Source organism: Ictidomys tridecemlineatus, chromosome 5 (genome assembly GCF_052094955.1).
Source record: "Ictidomys tridecemlineatus isolate mIctTri1 chromosome 5, mIctTri1.hap1, whole genome shotgun sequence".
Classification (NCBI taxonomy): domain Eukaryota; kingdom Metazoa; phylum Chordata; class Mammalia; order Rodentia; family Sciuridae; genus Ictidomys; species Ictidomys tridecemlineatus.
This window is the reverse complement of record NC_135481.1, coordinates 13795519-13809278: the sequence shown is the minus strand read 5'-3', so window position 1 is coordinate 13809278 and position 13760 is coordinate 13795519. Positions and strand designations below refer to the sequence as shown.

Here is a 13760-nt window from a genome sequence, read left to right as displayed (position 1 = left end):
GGCCTCATCTGTTGACAACCTGGCTTCCAAAGGCTCATTACTTCAGTCTACACCCTCCGACACCATCGCCACATGCCCACAGCCCCAGTGCCCTGACTCTGAGCTGCCAGGCCTAGCCTTCCCTCCCACCTCAGCCCGGGGATGGCATCTGATCCACTCCCACTCCATTCTCCTGCAGCCTAGGTGTGCCCCCTCTGCTCTGAGAGTCTGGCCCGAGCGGAAGTCGGCAAATGCTGTGGAGTGAAGAGCTCGGGCTCCTGAGAGGTGCCTTTGGGCTTCTTCTAGCAGAAACTTTAATCAACAGGGGCGCAAAGCCAAAAGCAAATAGGAATGAGGGTGAGGAGGCAGATGAGGTGAGGACCCAAGGGTGCTAGGCTCAAACACTGTTTCCCTGCAAGAGATTACTGTTCCCCGGGAAATCTGGACTTGTTATAAGCAGTCCTTCCGATGGCACTGAGGAGCAGGCTGGAAGGCTGGCTTATTATTCCTGTGTTATGCAAAAGGAAACTGAGGCTCTGAGAGGCCATGAGTGCTACCCTATGTCTCATAAAGCTGGGACCAGAGCCAAGCCTGAATGTGTCCACTGCAGCCTTCCTTCTATCTAGGCAAACAGCTTCTTCAAAAATGCCACTGTTCGAGGATCAACAGTGAAGCAATCAAAATGGATTTTCAGCTTCAATTATTCCTTTCTTCTGTACCTAGCCATTCCCTGGCCCAAAACAGGACCTGGATTTCTGAGCACGTGGGCATGGGGAGAGAAGACAGCAGCACCCTATCTGGGTAAAGGGAGGGCTGGGGAGGGAAGATGGGTCTGATCAGAGGGAGGTGCCCGCTGAGGCTGCTGTCTAGATGGTTAGTTAACTGCCTGACCTTCCAAGTCCTACTTAACACGAGGTAATAACCAAAGCCATCCTAACAGATTAGATGGCCCCAGATACAAGGATGGCGATGAGGAATAAAATAGCTCCACTAATCGCTGGAGGATTTTTTTTATCCAGACTCCACTGTGCTTATTCAGAAGGCTTATTCACTTGAAACAGAACCTCGGAGCCTCAGTGTGATCAGAAAGATTTACAACAAATCTCAGAGCTGGCAGACACGCAGGCGGCCTGGCCTTAATGCTTGCTTGCTAGCACTTTCTTAAACCAAGTGAAAGCTCAGAACAGGGAGAAGCCTCAGGCATTTGAAGCAGTGGAGGATTCAGGATGTGCAGGAGGCATCCAGCCTGCAGGGCGGGTAAGAACCTTGGCCGGCAAAGGGGACAACTAGGTCCTTAGCCCTGGGCTGAGGTCCAGAGGCTCCACAAAGCCCCTTGGAAGACCCAGGTTGTCAGCTGACCTGGTTTCACATGAGAGACAGAGCTGATTTAGCCAAAGCTCTTCATTTGATAAATGATGTACCAAAAGCCTGGAGAGATAAAGGACTTCCGTAACTGAATGCCACTCAACAGGTGACAGCAACTCCTACTTTAGGACAGTAACCATCCCCCCTCCACTAGGGGATGAAGGCACTGTCACCAGAACGTCAGCTGAAGCCAGGTCTCCCAGTCCTGGGCATGCATAAATCACAAACCCTCAGCTTCAACCCACAGAGCAACAGAGAATCCTGAGCCCAGGGTGGGCAATAGGTGGGTCTCGGGTGCACGGTTCTTGGACAAACCCCCAGGCCAGGAGCCCAGCAATCCCTCTTCCTCCCAGCACCCAAACACAACCTTGCAGGGTATAGAGCACTGATACTTACCGCACTGGATTCTCTCTCTTTGGGGAAGGAAGGCCAGGGCAGAAGAGTCAGGACCCCCAAGAAAAAGAACAAAAAAGAAAGTAAAAAGGTCAGTTTCCTCAGTCCTGCTGGCTGATATAAGCCCATTTCACTGGTCTTCCAAAGGGAAAAGGGCCTGGTACTCTCTAAGGGTCAGCCAAAGAAGGGTCAGTGGGCGATATATCTCAGTTTGGAAATTATCCAACCCAATTCCAGTGCCCCTCCTTAGTTCCCAGGGTGGGCCAGGGGAGGCTTTCGGCCCAGCTCTTCCTAGCATGCCATAAGGACATCAGTTTACTCTTCAACAGTCTAGGGTTCTTAAAGTCACAAGCCTGGGAAGGATCACGCTATGCAAAATACCCATGAGATCTGGGAAAAAAGAAAAGAAAGGAATACAGGAGTGGCTTTTGTCTTGTTATTTTAATTAACACTGTCCTCTGTTTCTTTGCCAAGACGACTCTGGAAGCTGAAGCCTGATTATTTGCCTAGCTAAGCAGTAGCTCCCATTCTCCTGCCTGCTGTGGAGGCCCCTTTCCCTGGGCCAAAAGGGCCATTTTACTATAGGAGACAAAAAACTTGGCTTCTAGTTCCCAGGTCATGGCCCGGGCCATGGCAAGATGGTGACACTGCAATTCCCTGGGCCCAGGAGACTCAGAAGGCATTGGCTACGTGGCTCTGTAAATATCCAAGGGCAAAGCACACAAGCTGGCCAGCTTTGTGAAGGGTCTGCCTCGGAGCCAGGCCCTTGCCTTTCCTGATCCAAGAATCCCTTCAAGCCCCAACTCAGTGTAGGTTCCTGGGTCCTCATGGTCAGGGCCTAGATGCAGGTTAGGAGAATAAGTTCTGATTCCAGTTTCCCAATCCCCTCCCTGCTGGAATGTGCTCGCTTCCTCTACTTGAGCACTGACTCTGTACCTTTCCTGAGGCTTCTGTATTGGTGAGAATATGCTCAGAAAAATATCTAGAAAGTTGGTCCCTGTTCTCAAGAAACTGGATGGTCTTGGTAAGGAGGAAATATTTTCCAGGAATAGAACATAAAAGGACAGCAACAAATGACGGTATTGGGGCCACAATTCTTAAACTTTCATGGGAATTTGAAAAAGGTCCCCAATCTGACCAGAAAGACATCTTAAGGGAACAGGGGCTGGACGAGCTCTCACAGCTGCAAGCTGAATGATGAAGGGTGGGCTGCTCCAGAGGAATGGACAGACGCCTGCCAGGGCACAAGATGGACTGGGGCATGGTGCGTAGGAATGAGGTGCTGGTTTCCACACACCAGGGTGTCAACAGATTACTCCAAATCTGTCTGACTCCTAGTCCTAGAGTGACAGCACCTGCCATGTCCACACACCATGGGGTTTGCAGGCATAGGAACCCAACCCATCCCCACCCAGTTCCCAGCCCCAGCTCAAGCCGCACCTCGATGATCAAGTTCATGGTGGTTCTTCTCATCCTTCACCGACAGGTGGGCCTGGCTGCCCAGGGCGCCAAGTGCCAGCAGTCCAGAGCTGCTTCCCGTCACTGGGGGGATCCCAGGAGGCTGGAGGCCTGATGGGTGGGGCGGCAGTTGTACAGGGGGGCCATGCGTGGCATGGGAGAGGTGCTGCGCCTGGAGCTGCTGCTGCTGCAATGAAGTCAGTGGTGAGCATAGCTGAGTGGACGGGCAGGGGAGCTCGGACTACCTCTTCCCATCTCCCTTGCTCCGCCATCAGGAGGTAGCAGAGGGAAAACCACCCCCAAACCTTTGCCCCCCAGTTCAGTCCACATGCTCGTATCACTAAAGGAAGTCTATAAATGGATGGCAATTTAGATAAAAGATTTTATGTCTTCAGGCACCCCACCCAGCCCCACACTGCAGTTGCAGGACAGAATTTCGCAGTCTTTGTTTCCAAGCCAGAGATAAGTAATACATGCATTTATAAACCACACAGCCACCAGGGCTCCCTCTCAGTGGAGGGGAATCTGCTTTTAAGCTCACAATTCATGCGTACATGCCTTCAACATCAGCAGCCAGAGCCTCCCACCCTGCAGCTGTATCCTAGGGGAGACTCCCTAATTCTGAAGCACTCCAAGCCTGGTCTGGAGCCAAGAGAGGGAAGGTCATAGCAGACAGCACCATGAGTAAGATGAACTTGGAGCCAGTGGAATGAGAGCTGATGTCCGGGGACATTGGCAACTAACTGTGTGGCCTTGGGCAGGTGACTTCAACTCCCTGAACCTCAAAGTTCCTCATCTGTTATATGGGGAAAGAACCACCTACTGAAGCAGAGGATCACTATAAGACAATGTGCACAGGGCTTGGGCCACAGCCCCCGACTCACTAGGCACTGGGACAGCCCCTAGCAATGGCAGAGCTCTGAATGGGCCCCCCAATGGCTCCCATTTAGTAATCCCGTCATCAACAGCAGCAATTCTCCCCACTCCCAACCCAGGACTCTGCTCCCCAGGGCACTCAGGGCTCCCTGTTCCCTTCCTCCCCCACAGCCAAGTAGACAGACAGATATGCCACATATATTTCCTAAACTGTGCCAGGAACCAAGCTACACCATGCCAATATTTCTTAGGGATGGGTGCGGCAGGGCCAGGGCATGCTGGTCTCCAGCAACACACACACCTTTCTCCTCCATTAGCACAAGAAAAGGAACCCAACACTTACTGAATGCCCAGGCACTTTCCAGACCCTACCCCCAATCATTCCAACTACCTGGCAAGGGAGGGGCTGTGCCTATTTTACAGATGACAGATGGATGCTTAGGGGGATAGAGTGGGCAGTCAGTAACTGACACAAGTCCTGCCACTGCTAAGTGGGATTTGGACTCCAATCAACCTCATCCTAAGAGTGTTGTAAGAAGGTCCTTCAAATAAGAGGAGGTGGGGAGGGGGGTCGGGGAGTGACAGAGAGCAAAGATCTCACATCAAGACTTCACTCCAGACAGGGAGCTTGCCTGTCAACATGAAATGGCTTTCTGAAAATGGCTCACACACAACAGGATATGAAGAAGGCCTACATGTGTTTGGTAGAAAGTTAACGGCCCTTGTTCTCCCTCAACTAAGCTGCAAATTGTCAGCCTGGGCTCTACCCCAAAGTTAAGGCAGCCATGGAGGTCACCATGCTCCTGGCCCCAGAAGCCACTGGTCCTAAAATGGTCTGACCCCAGGTCTACCTGAGACTTACTACAACAGGTACAGGGTTAAGGCGGCCCTTGCAGCCAGACTCACAGGGCCCATGCAGACATCAACCCTCCAAGCTAAAGAGCTCAGACTGCTCTCAAATGGGAGCCATGCCATCTTTCAGAGAAAATATGATTTTTGCATCTTATTCTAAAAATTATACATGCTCACGGAGGAAAAAAAAACTGAGTAAAAACTTGGAAGGTTTTTTTTTTTTTTTTTTTGGATTATCTTTCAATCACACCCCTAGAAGACTCTGTTACTTGTCTAGATTTTCCTTTATGATAATCTACAAATTTTAAATGTATTTCTACACAAAAATGGGCTCGTCAACCAGAATGCTAGATAATCTGATTTTAATTTAAGTGTTCCAAAGAAATCAACTTGTCCTTTTGCATGACTACTTAGTATTCCCTGGTGTGGCAGGACCATACAATCTCATCTAGATATCAAGTTACAATGAGCCCTCAGTGGGGACCCTATGGTTTTAAACTTGCTGCTGTGAGGCCCTTTAATCTGCTTGTGATGACTATTTAGTAAAATCCCAGGAAGCAAGGGTGAAGGCATTTCATCCACTTTTCACAGTGCAGAGCCGGTAAGACCCTTTAAGGAAGAAACAAGAAAGAGGAGGGGGAAGACGGCTTCAAAGTGTCTTTGCTCGCTACAGCCACTGCCAACTCCTTCCACACACCCAGTTAGTGAACACAGCCAAACTTACTGAAGGTGGGTATCCAGAGAAAGATGTAGATGAATAGTTCCAAACACCCTTTCACCTACCAGGTTAAGGCCTCCTCTCCTACTCAAACATCCAGGCTCAACTGTGCCCAGTTAAATGTCACCTCCTCTGGATGCCCTTTCTACCCTCCTAGTGGGAACAGATCTCTCCCTTCTGAGGGTTCTCAGAGCCCAGACTTGGGAGCCAGACACCCGAGGTGGACTTGCATCTCTATTCTTTATCAGCGATGAGTTCTAGGACAAATCAGTGGACCTTTCTGGGCCTCAGCTTCCTCATCTGCCAAAGAGACCCCCCCAAAGTGGAGCTCCCCTCTTCAGGCTGGACGAGAATCACACACATTGCTACATAGAAATCAAGGACGTGTTCAACCAGCCGTCAGCAAACTTGATGAAAGGATCAGACGCCACCGCTTTCTGCCATCTTTACATGTGCTTAGTACCTTTTGAACTCCAGGACAACAGGCCCTTGTCTCATCTATCTCAGAAGCTCCAACAGTGCAGGGCACATTTTCTGAGTGAATAAGTGAAACATTGGAAAAGATATAAAAGAAGAGACTGAGAAGTCAGTCAGCTCTGTCCAAAGGGGACCAATTGCCTCCCAGATCCGTGTCTCTGAGGTCCAGTGCGAGGCAGCTGGAACAGTTAGTTGGCACAGACAGCATCAGCAGGGTGTTGGGCATTCTGCTTCCTCAAATCATGACCCAGTGAACCATCACCAGAAACCTGGGACAAAAGCCGCTGGGCTTCCAAGATGGAGATAATGCCACTCTGCTTTTGCATCTCAGGGAGGAGCATTCTCTTTGCGGTGGAGGAAAGGAATCTTCTGTACAAAACTCAAAAGTTTCTTATCTTTAAAGACAAGAAAAACCTGCTCTGCAGAGCCTGTAGTCTCCTGGGGGTGGTCTGAAGGCATGGTTAGGACTGGCCCAGCAGATTCTGGGATACAGGGACAGAAGAGCCACACCACAAGGATTCTTGCTTAGGGAGAGAGCAGTTGCCATGGCTTGTCAGGCAGAGGGTTTGCCAACAATAATAATCTTGGTTGCAATACAGAATAAAATAAGTTTTCTCCCTGATGGGGTAGGCAGTGTCCAGCTGGCAGTGACCCGCCTGACTCAACATCTCTGTTACAGCCTTAGCCCTGCAGCAGGCAGCCACCCTCAGGCTGTAGTTCTATTCCCTACAACATATCCTCCAGCTTCAGAGCACAACATGCTCAAACACGGTGATGTCTGAGTGAGAGGGTGACACTGTTTTTCAACTAGAAGCCTACTCCATGGTAGAGAAATGGCATGAACTCCACAGTCTGAGCTCACCTTACCATTACTTCAATTCTGGCACTTCTCCATCCATAACACGAAGAATGTCAAGGACTCCTCTTTTCACCCGCAGCCCCAAAAGCGGGGCCAGGAGCCTGGAACCAAGCCGGCTCCTAGTGCTTCTGTCTCCCTCCTCAAATATTGCATGTCAGAACACAAACATGTCCAAATCCACATCTCTTGGGGTGTACATGGGTCCTCCGTCCTCCGCATCTGTGCCAGGCACTGTGGCCTGGGCTCAGAAGGTGTGGCACCCACAGGAGAGACGACAGGAAGACCTTGTGCGTAGCTGGGCAAATACTCCTCCTGCCGTGCACCTTTGCTAGCTGGTGCATTGCTTCGCTTCTGAGGTTTCCCATGTCAGTGAAACTTGGCGACGTTGTCTAACCACTTCATTTCCAGAGCCAAACTGGGCAAAGGCTCCCCGCCAGAGGAAGCAAAGACAGGGTCCTAATGCAAAAAATGAACACCCCTGATCCCCAGGGGCGGGAGAACATTCTCAGGCCTCTGATTGTTCTTTCACAAAGCTTGGCGGGCACACAGCACAGTTCCACACGGAATCCCACTTTCCAGTTTGGGAACAGCTTTACGAGCTCACGACAATCCTTGTTATCCCCACTTCAGAAACAGGCAACGATGGCTCCTGGGGCTGAGCAAGTCCAGAAAGCCAGCAGCGACCAGAGCCAGGACACAAACCAGCAGGACCTCCCCTAGCACAGCTGCCTGGCTGAACAAAACCGACGGTTGAGGGCACAGACGCTGCCGTGCCATTCCACTGTGCAGGATCTCACCAACCGAATCCAGCTCATCAGCATCCTTGCCACAGACGCCAGAACCTCAGGTGGGGCTTCACAGTCCTTGTGTGGTTTGTGACAAGCTATCTCCTCCCTTCCCCTCCTCCCCCCCAATTAAAATGAAACAAAAATAAACAAAAAAACAAGTCAACACTTTACAGCGTATCTCTTCTCCTGATAATTCCCCAGGGAATGCAGGTCAATCCACGTGTGGGCAACCGGGCAAAAGCCCCTCCCAGTGCAAAGGCCTTGGCCCATCACAGAATACTAAAAAGCGGGTTCTGGAAATGGTTGATAAATCAGCTCATGGGGTCATGGATCCAGCGCCCCCACAAGCTGCTGACCAAGTATCACACTTCCCACCTCATGTTGAGGATCTTATCCTTCTAAGGATCCCCTAATAATGTGGATCCCAGGAGTAGAGCATACAGGTCTTGTCAACTCAAATGGAAGAGAGACAACCTTTGGGACTGCCTTCCCAGGGGGACAGGAGCTCCCTGTGGTCCAGCAGGGCAGTGGGTGGGTTTGGCCAGCAAGCCTGGCTCCCTCCATCTGTCCTTCCTTCTCCTCTCCACACACACCACCCTGACCTGGACTCCAGCCTTTCTCAATCAGAAAGAAGATCCCAGAAAGACTCTAATCCTCCTGGTAAACATGCCATTGGCTGCAGCCATGCCCATGCTAGACGTATTTAACTGATTTCTCTTTGAGTTGAACTGACTCACAACCTCAGATTCCTTGGACTCCCTGCCCAAGAGGGCCTTGGACAACTGAAGCAGATGTGCCACGTGACACCTGCCAATCCTCCTCCTCCTCACGTGGGGAAATTGAGGCCCCAAGGAACAATATGGCTAACTCCCAGACCAGGCTGCTGGCCAGAGGCTGCTTTTCCTTCCACACTGACAAACCCTGCAGCGCCTGCCCTTCTGGCAGTCCTTGGCCCTACACCCCCGGCATGTCATGCGTCTCCTCCTCACTTTCTAGGGGCAGCTCAGCTGCAGGCTTGCTCTCCTCGATCCTCCAGGAGGAGATAAAAGACTCTCCGACTAGATTAGCCACCTCCTTGGCTGGAGTGCAGCGAAGCGCGGCTCCCGCGCGGGCATGCCTCAGCTGTCCGTAATTCCTGCCTGGTGAGGCTCTGTCAGGCACGGCGATTAGACGGCTGCCTGCTTAATGACAGGGCGACGGCTGCATTCACTCAGAGCCTGAGAAGCAATTACCTTGAAAATGGGGGTCACAGGCCCCACTCGTCCGCTTTAATTGAATTCCAATATCTGCCTCGAGCTGCCTTGACCTAACTTGTAGCTTCCTAAATACTACTTAAAGGAAGTGGAGCTAATCCAAGCAGTGCTTCTTCCCCAATTTTATCCCTTTCTTCAAATGTAAATATATATACATATATATATGTATTTTTTTTTAATAAGAGGTTTTTAATTCCCCAAAGAGAGGCAGGGGGGAGTGGGAACCCCACTATAACCACTATAGGGGGTGAAAGCACTCAGCCTGGAAACCTAAGACGATGCCTGGGGTAGGGGGGATTTGAGCAGGGAACTCAAAGTGCACGCCCCACCCTTGCACCACCACCACCACTGCAGAGCCACTAAGATAGTCCCTGGCCGATGAGGAGGACACCATGCTAGAGCTGCACCTGGCAAGTGGGAGAGCCCTGGGTCTTGGGCCTGTCTTGGCTGCTGAAGATTTCTTAAAACAAGGGCATTGGGCTAAGTCAGTGATCCTCAATCACTTTTGTCCACAGACATTAGCAAGGTCCAGGGACATTTTTGGATGTCACAGATGCATGTGGGGGGCTACTGACATCTAACACATGCAGGTCCAGGATGCTGCTGAGCATCCTACAATGCCCAGGACCACAAAAAAAAAATTACCTGCTCCTAAATTTCAATAGTGTTGAAGTAGAACAATCCTGTGCTAGATGACCACTGAAGACGCTGCTGCAAAACTTTTAAAATATCCTGCTTTCTCCTCAGGGGGTGCTGCCCAACCCTTTGCTCACCTTCCTATTTCCTCCCAGAGTCTCCCCCTAGCACTGCAGGGGTCAAAGCAGCCTAATACCTCCCTCCCCCTCCAGCAGCAGCAGCAGCTTGAATAGGTGCTCACACCAGGAGGAGAGGCCCACCAGGGTGCCTCCACCAACCATTTCAGATGGGTCGCAATGGCAGGATGGAAGAAGGGTCAGTGTCCACCCACCATCACTCTGCCAAGCTGACTCTGATCTCCCAGAAGTCCTGTAGGAGCCAGGAAAGCCCAGAGAGATGACATGTCCACCCTCTTCTTTTATAGATGCAGAACTGAAGCCCAGGAAGAGAAGAGCCTGCCCAAGGTCATGCAGGGAAGCACCATGAGTAAAACACAGGCCTCCAGTTTTCTGCCCCAGACTGAAAAGCCAGGAAGTGCCATTTATCCCACCATGCAGAAGAAAATCCCAGGGTCTCAATTCTACCTTGAAATAATGACCTCACGTAAGAACAAAAAGAAAAATAACAAAGACCAATCACTAACTCAGAAAATGCTAGGGCTAAAGGGACCTCAGCTAACCAGTCCACTGCTTCCCAAATCTGACTATGCGCCCACAAAATGGCAGGAGCACAGATTCCCAGCCCCATCCACAAATCTGTGGGACAAGTTACCCGGAATTGATGTTTCCTATAAGATCCTTGGGAAACACCAACTGAGTGGTTTGTGGGTGGGAAAGCAGTGACCCCACTACTCCCTTCATTTTAGGGACAAGTGGTTGGACAGGGATACCCCAAAGTCACTGAAAAAAACTTACTTCTCAGGTGCTTATTTTAAATATCCTTAGCCTCACACCAAAGAAACAAGTAGAAGGCGGCTCCTATCTGAATCCAAGAAATGCACAAAAAAAATGGGAGCCAAGTACAGTTACTGAAGAGGAGCACCTGGCTTCCCCTTTCCATGGAGTGGTCAGACTAGCAGGGGCCTCACGGGGCACTTTTTTGCTCCATTTGTTTTCCCCATGTCTGGGTGAATGGAACTTGAGGTCAGGAAGACTTGTCTAGGTGCCCCTGATGGAATTCACGAGGGCACATGATACTCAGCCATGCAGCTCAGCACATGGGACAGCAAGACCCAAACCAGGTTCCATAGCATAATGCACATCAATAGTACAGCAGAGACAGTTCTGACCCCAGGCGGCCAAAGAAGGGCAGACCTCTGCAGGAGGAGGCAGAAGGCCCCGGGAGAGGCATGAGGCAATGGCCAGGTACTGGTCAGTCAACTTGGCCTCAGAGATGATCCCAGGCCACTGCCCTCCTCAATGGCAGGGATACCGAAGTTAAGGGACAAGGAGGCTGGTGAGTTCAGAAGTGGACTTGAGGCATGCCTGGCATTCCTTCAGTTTGGGGCCTGGAGGGAATTGAGAGTCACAAGCAAGAGAGTCCCAAATGGATCCCACTGGGATGCTTGGGGAAGCCGGAGCCCTGGGGCCGCCATTCTTTGAGGCCAGCTAAGGTCAGGGTCCATCTCTGGTTATGGTAAATGAGAGGAATAAAAGGGCTATACACACGGTGAGAGGCAGATTGGGGAGTCCACGTACCCCGATGATGGCGTTCAGCTCTGTCATGGTGACCTGCTTGGCACGCTCCACTGCCTGAGCCACCTGCTGCTGGTGCTGGAGGGAACATAGGTGGTTAGACATGGCTGTCCTGACCAGCAAGGAGGAGGCTGGTGGGCAGAAGAGCACCAGAGGAGCCTCCTGGGACACAGCCCCGCCCCGAGACAACAGGAGACCCACTAACCAGGCCCAGGACACAGGGAAAGGGGGTGATGGGTGATTTTACTTTCTTCTTTAAAACCTTTCAAATGAGCATGTATTAACTTCTGAGCCCGTGTTAACTTCCCTTTAATGGCTTTCCGTCTTAAAATAGAGATAAGTGCCAAAACTGACTCAGTAAGCCGTGTCCCTCCACCATATACATGAAAAATTAATAAATAAAAACAAAACAAAAGCCTTTCTTTAATGCAATGTGAATATAAATTGGATATTATACAATATTACAGAATAATTATAAATTTTCTAACTATAGTGCCTACATGAGGAGGTCCCCATTTTTAGCACAGCTACAATAGTTAGTGGAGAAATGTGGGAATGTCTACGATTTACATTCGAGGATTCAGCAGAAAAGTTTATGTATGTTTACATAAGAGAGAAAACAAAGTATGCCCAGCTAGAGAGAGAAAGTCATGAAATGAACCCTAATGAACACCATGGACTTTTCTGAGTGGTGGTGATGTGTTGGTACAGATTCATGAATCCTAATAAATAAACCACTCTGTTATTGGAGACGCTATGGGAAATCTCTACTTTCCACTCAACTAAAACTGCTTTTAAAAAATAAAGTCTAGGGGCTGGGGATGTGGCTCAAGCGGTAGCGCGCTCGCCTGGCATGCGTGCGGCCCGGGTTCGATCCTCAGCACCACATACCAACAAAGATGTTGTGTCCGCCAAGAACTAAAAAATAAATATTAAAAAAAATTCTCTCTCTCTCTCTCTCTCTCTCTCTCTCCTCTCTCACTCTCTCTTTAAAAAAAAAAATAAATAAATAAAGTCTATTATTAAAAACAACAACAACAAAAAAAAACCTGTTTCTTTCATTGCCTTTGGCCTTAAGGTAGTACCAGCCACACACGCAGCCGTCTCCTCTACCAGGCTGCAAGCTCCCAGGACACTGTCGGGTCTGATTCCAATCATTTCTTGTTCACCACTTTGCCTCAGAAACCCATGTGTCCAAGAGGGAGCTGACGTGGACACGGCCACTGAGGGGGTTGGAGGATAGGGCCTACCCTTGCTGGACAGAAAGGGGCCCACCAAGGTCAGCCCATTTATCTGCCTGGCACAGCAAGGCGGTTCCTTGAAGATGTTTCCCTCGAGTAAGCCCTGTAGCCTGGCTGCTGCCTAGGGGAGTCCCTTGGAAAGTGTGCTTAGAAGGTGATGTGACTACTGGTCATGCCTCTGGTGAGGGCACTCTGCACCTAGGGGCTGAAGTCCCCTTTGAGTGTTGGTTCCCCACACAGAGTCTGCCCTTGGCACTGACTGGCCTCTCTTGCTTGCTCCTAGATGTGAGGATGGAGCACAAGAAAGCAGAGGGTGAGGATGATCTCCGAATGGGACAGAGGACCTGCTGTCCACCACAGCTGCAGCTGCAGCTCAAGACCCACCTCCCTGGCTTCAGGCAATGACAGAAGGAGCAAAGAGTCCCTCGGCTGTGGCCCCCACCCCTGGATCAGCTGAAGAAGGCTCCATAAATCCCCTGGGTGTCAGCGGGGTCCACAGGACTGAACAGGTGGAAGTCTGGACTACAGCGAGACCAGAGGGCCACTGAGCTGACTCAAGAGAACAAGAGGAAACAATAAAAGAAGGTCTCACCTCTTGTGACAGGAAGGGCATGATCTGGGCTAAAATTGTGTTCAGTCTCTTCGCAATCTCTGTCTGCAAAGGAAAAGAGACCACGTGAAGCCTCAGCAAACAAATCACATCAGCAAAATATCAGAGACAAGTGGAACTGAAAACCCCCAAACTGCGGCCCCTCTCCACAGGTTCCATCCTTTCCACCCTCCACCTCCACCTCAGGGAGCCGTCTCTTCCAACTCTCCAGCAGCCAGGCTGCCTACATCTTGGAGAGCTCCCATTTCCCGTCAGGGGTGGTCTACACAGCTGGTACCCTCTGGGTAGAATCCCTAATTAAACCAAGAGCAGTACCCTGCCCCCAGGAAAGCCCAGCTGGATGAGGAAGGAAGCGCTCTGTCCAGTGTGCCTACTGTGATGGGCCAGGCACATGGAAGCCCCTGGTAAGCAGGGAGCAAAGGGCTCCCTGGGGCTCCCCTTGCTCCCCACTGGTCACTGCTGCCTCTCCCCCACACAGACCAATCCCCTCCCATAAATGTGCAACTCAGCCTGGAACCCCAACATTAGTTTCCATAGGGCATATCTAAGAAGCTGATTTAA

General features: G+C 50.7%; 1 protein-coding gene across 15 annotated transcripts in view; it reads right to left on the bottom strand.

The window, feature by feature from the left end:
• The window catches only part of Tle3 (TLE family member 3, transcriptional corepressor), a 48657-nt gene that overhangs the window by 13619 nt on the left and 21278 nt on the right, over positions 1-13760 (bottom strand). For 5 of the 15 annotated variants that reach the window (XM_078049364.1, XM_078049368.1, XM_078049366.1 and 2 more), the window contains 4 exons: positions 13182-13244; positions 11322-11426; positions 3178-3382; positions 1741-1757 (listed from right to left, as the gene is read on the bottom strand). In XM_078049364.1, the coding sequence (XP_077905490.1) occupies positions 1741-1757; positions 3178-3382; positions 11322-11426; positions 13182-13244 (390 nt within the window). The remainder of the gene's footprint in view (positions 1-1740; positions 1758-3177; positions 3383-11321; positions 11427-13181; positions 13245-13760) is intronic. The other 10 variants (XM_078049371.1, XM_078049374.1, XM_078049373.1 and 7 more) reach the window with 3 other exon arrangements.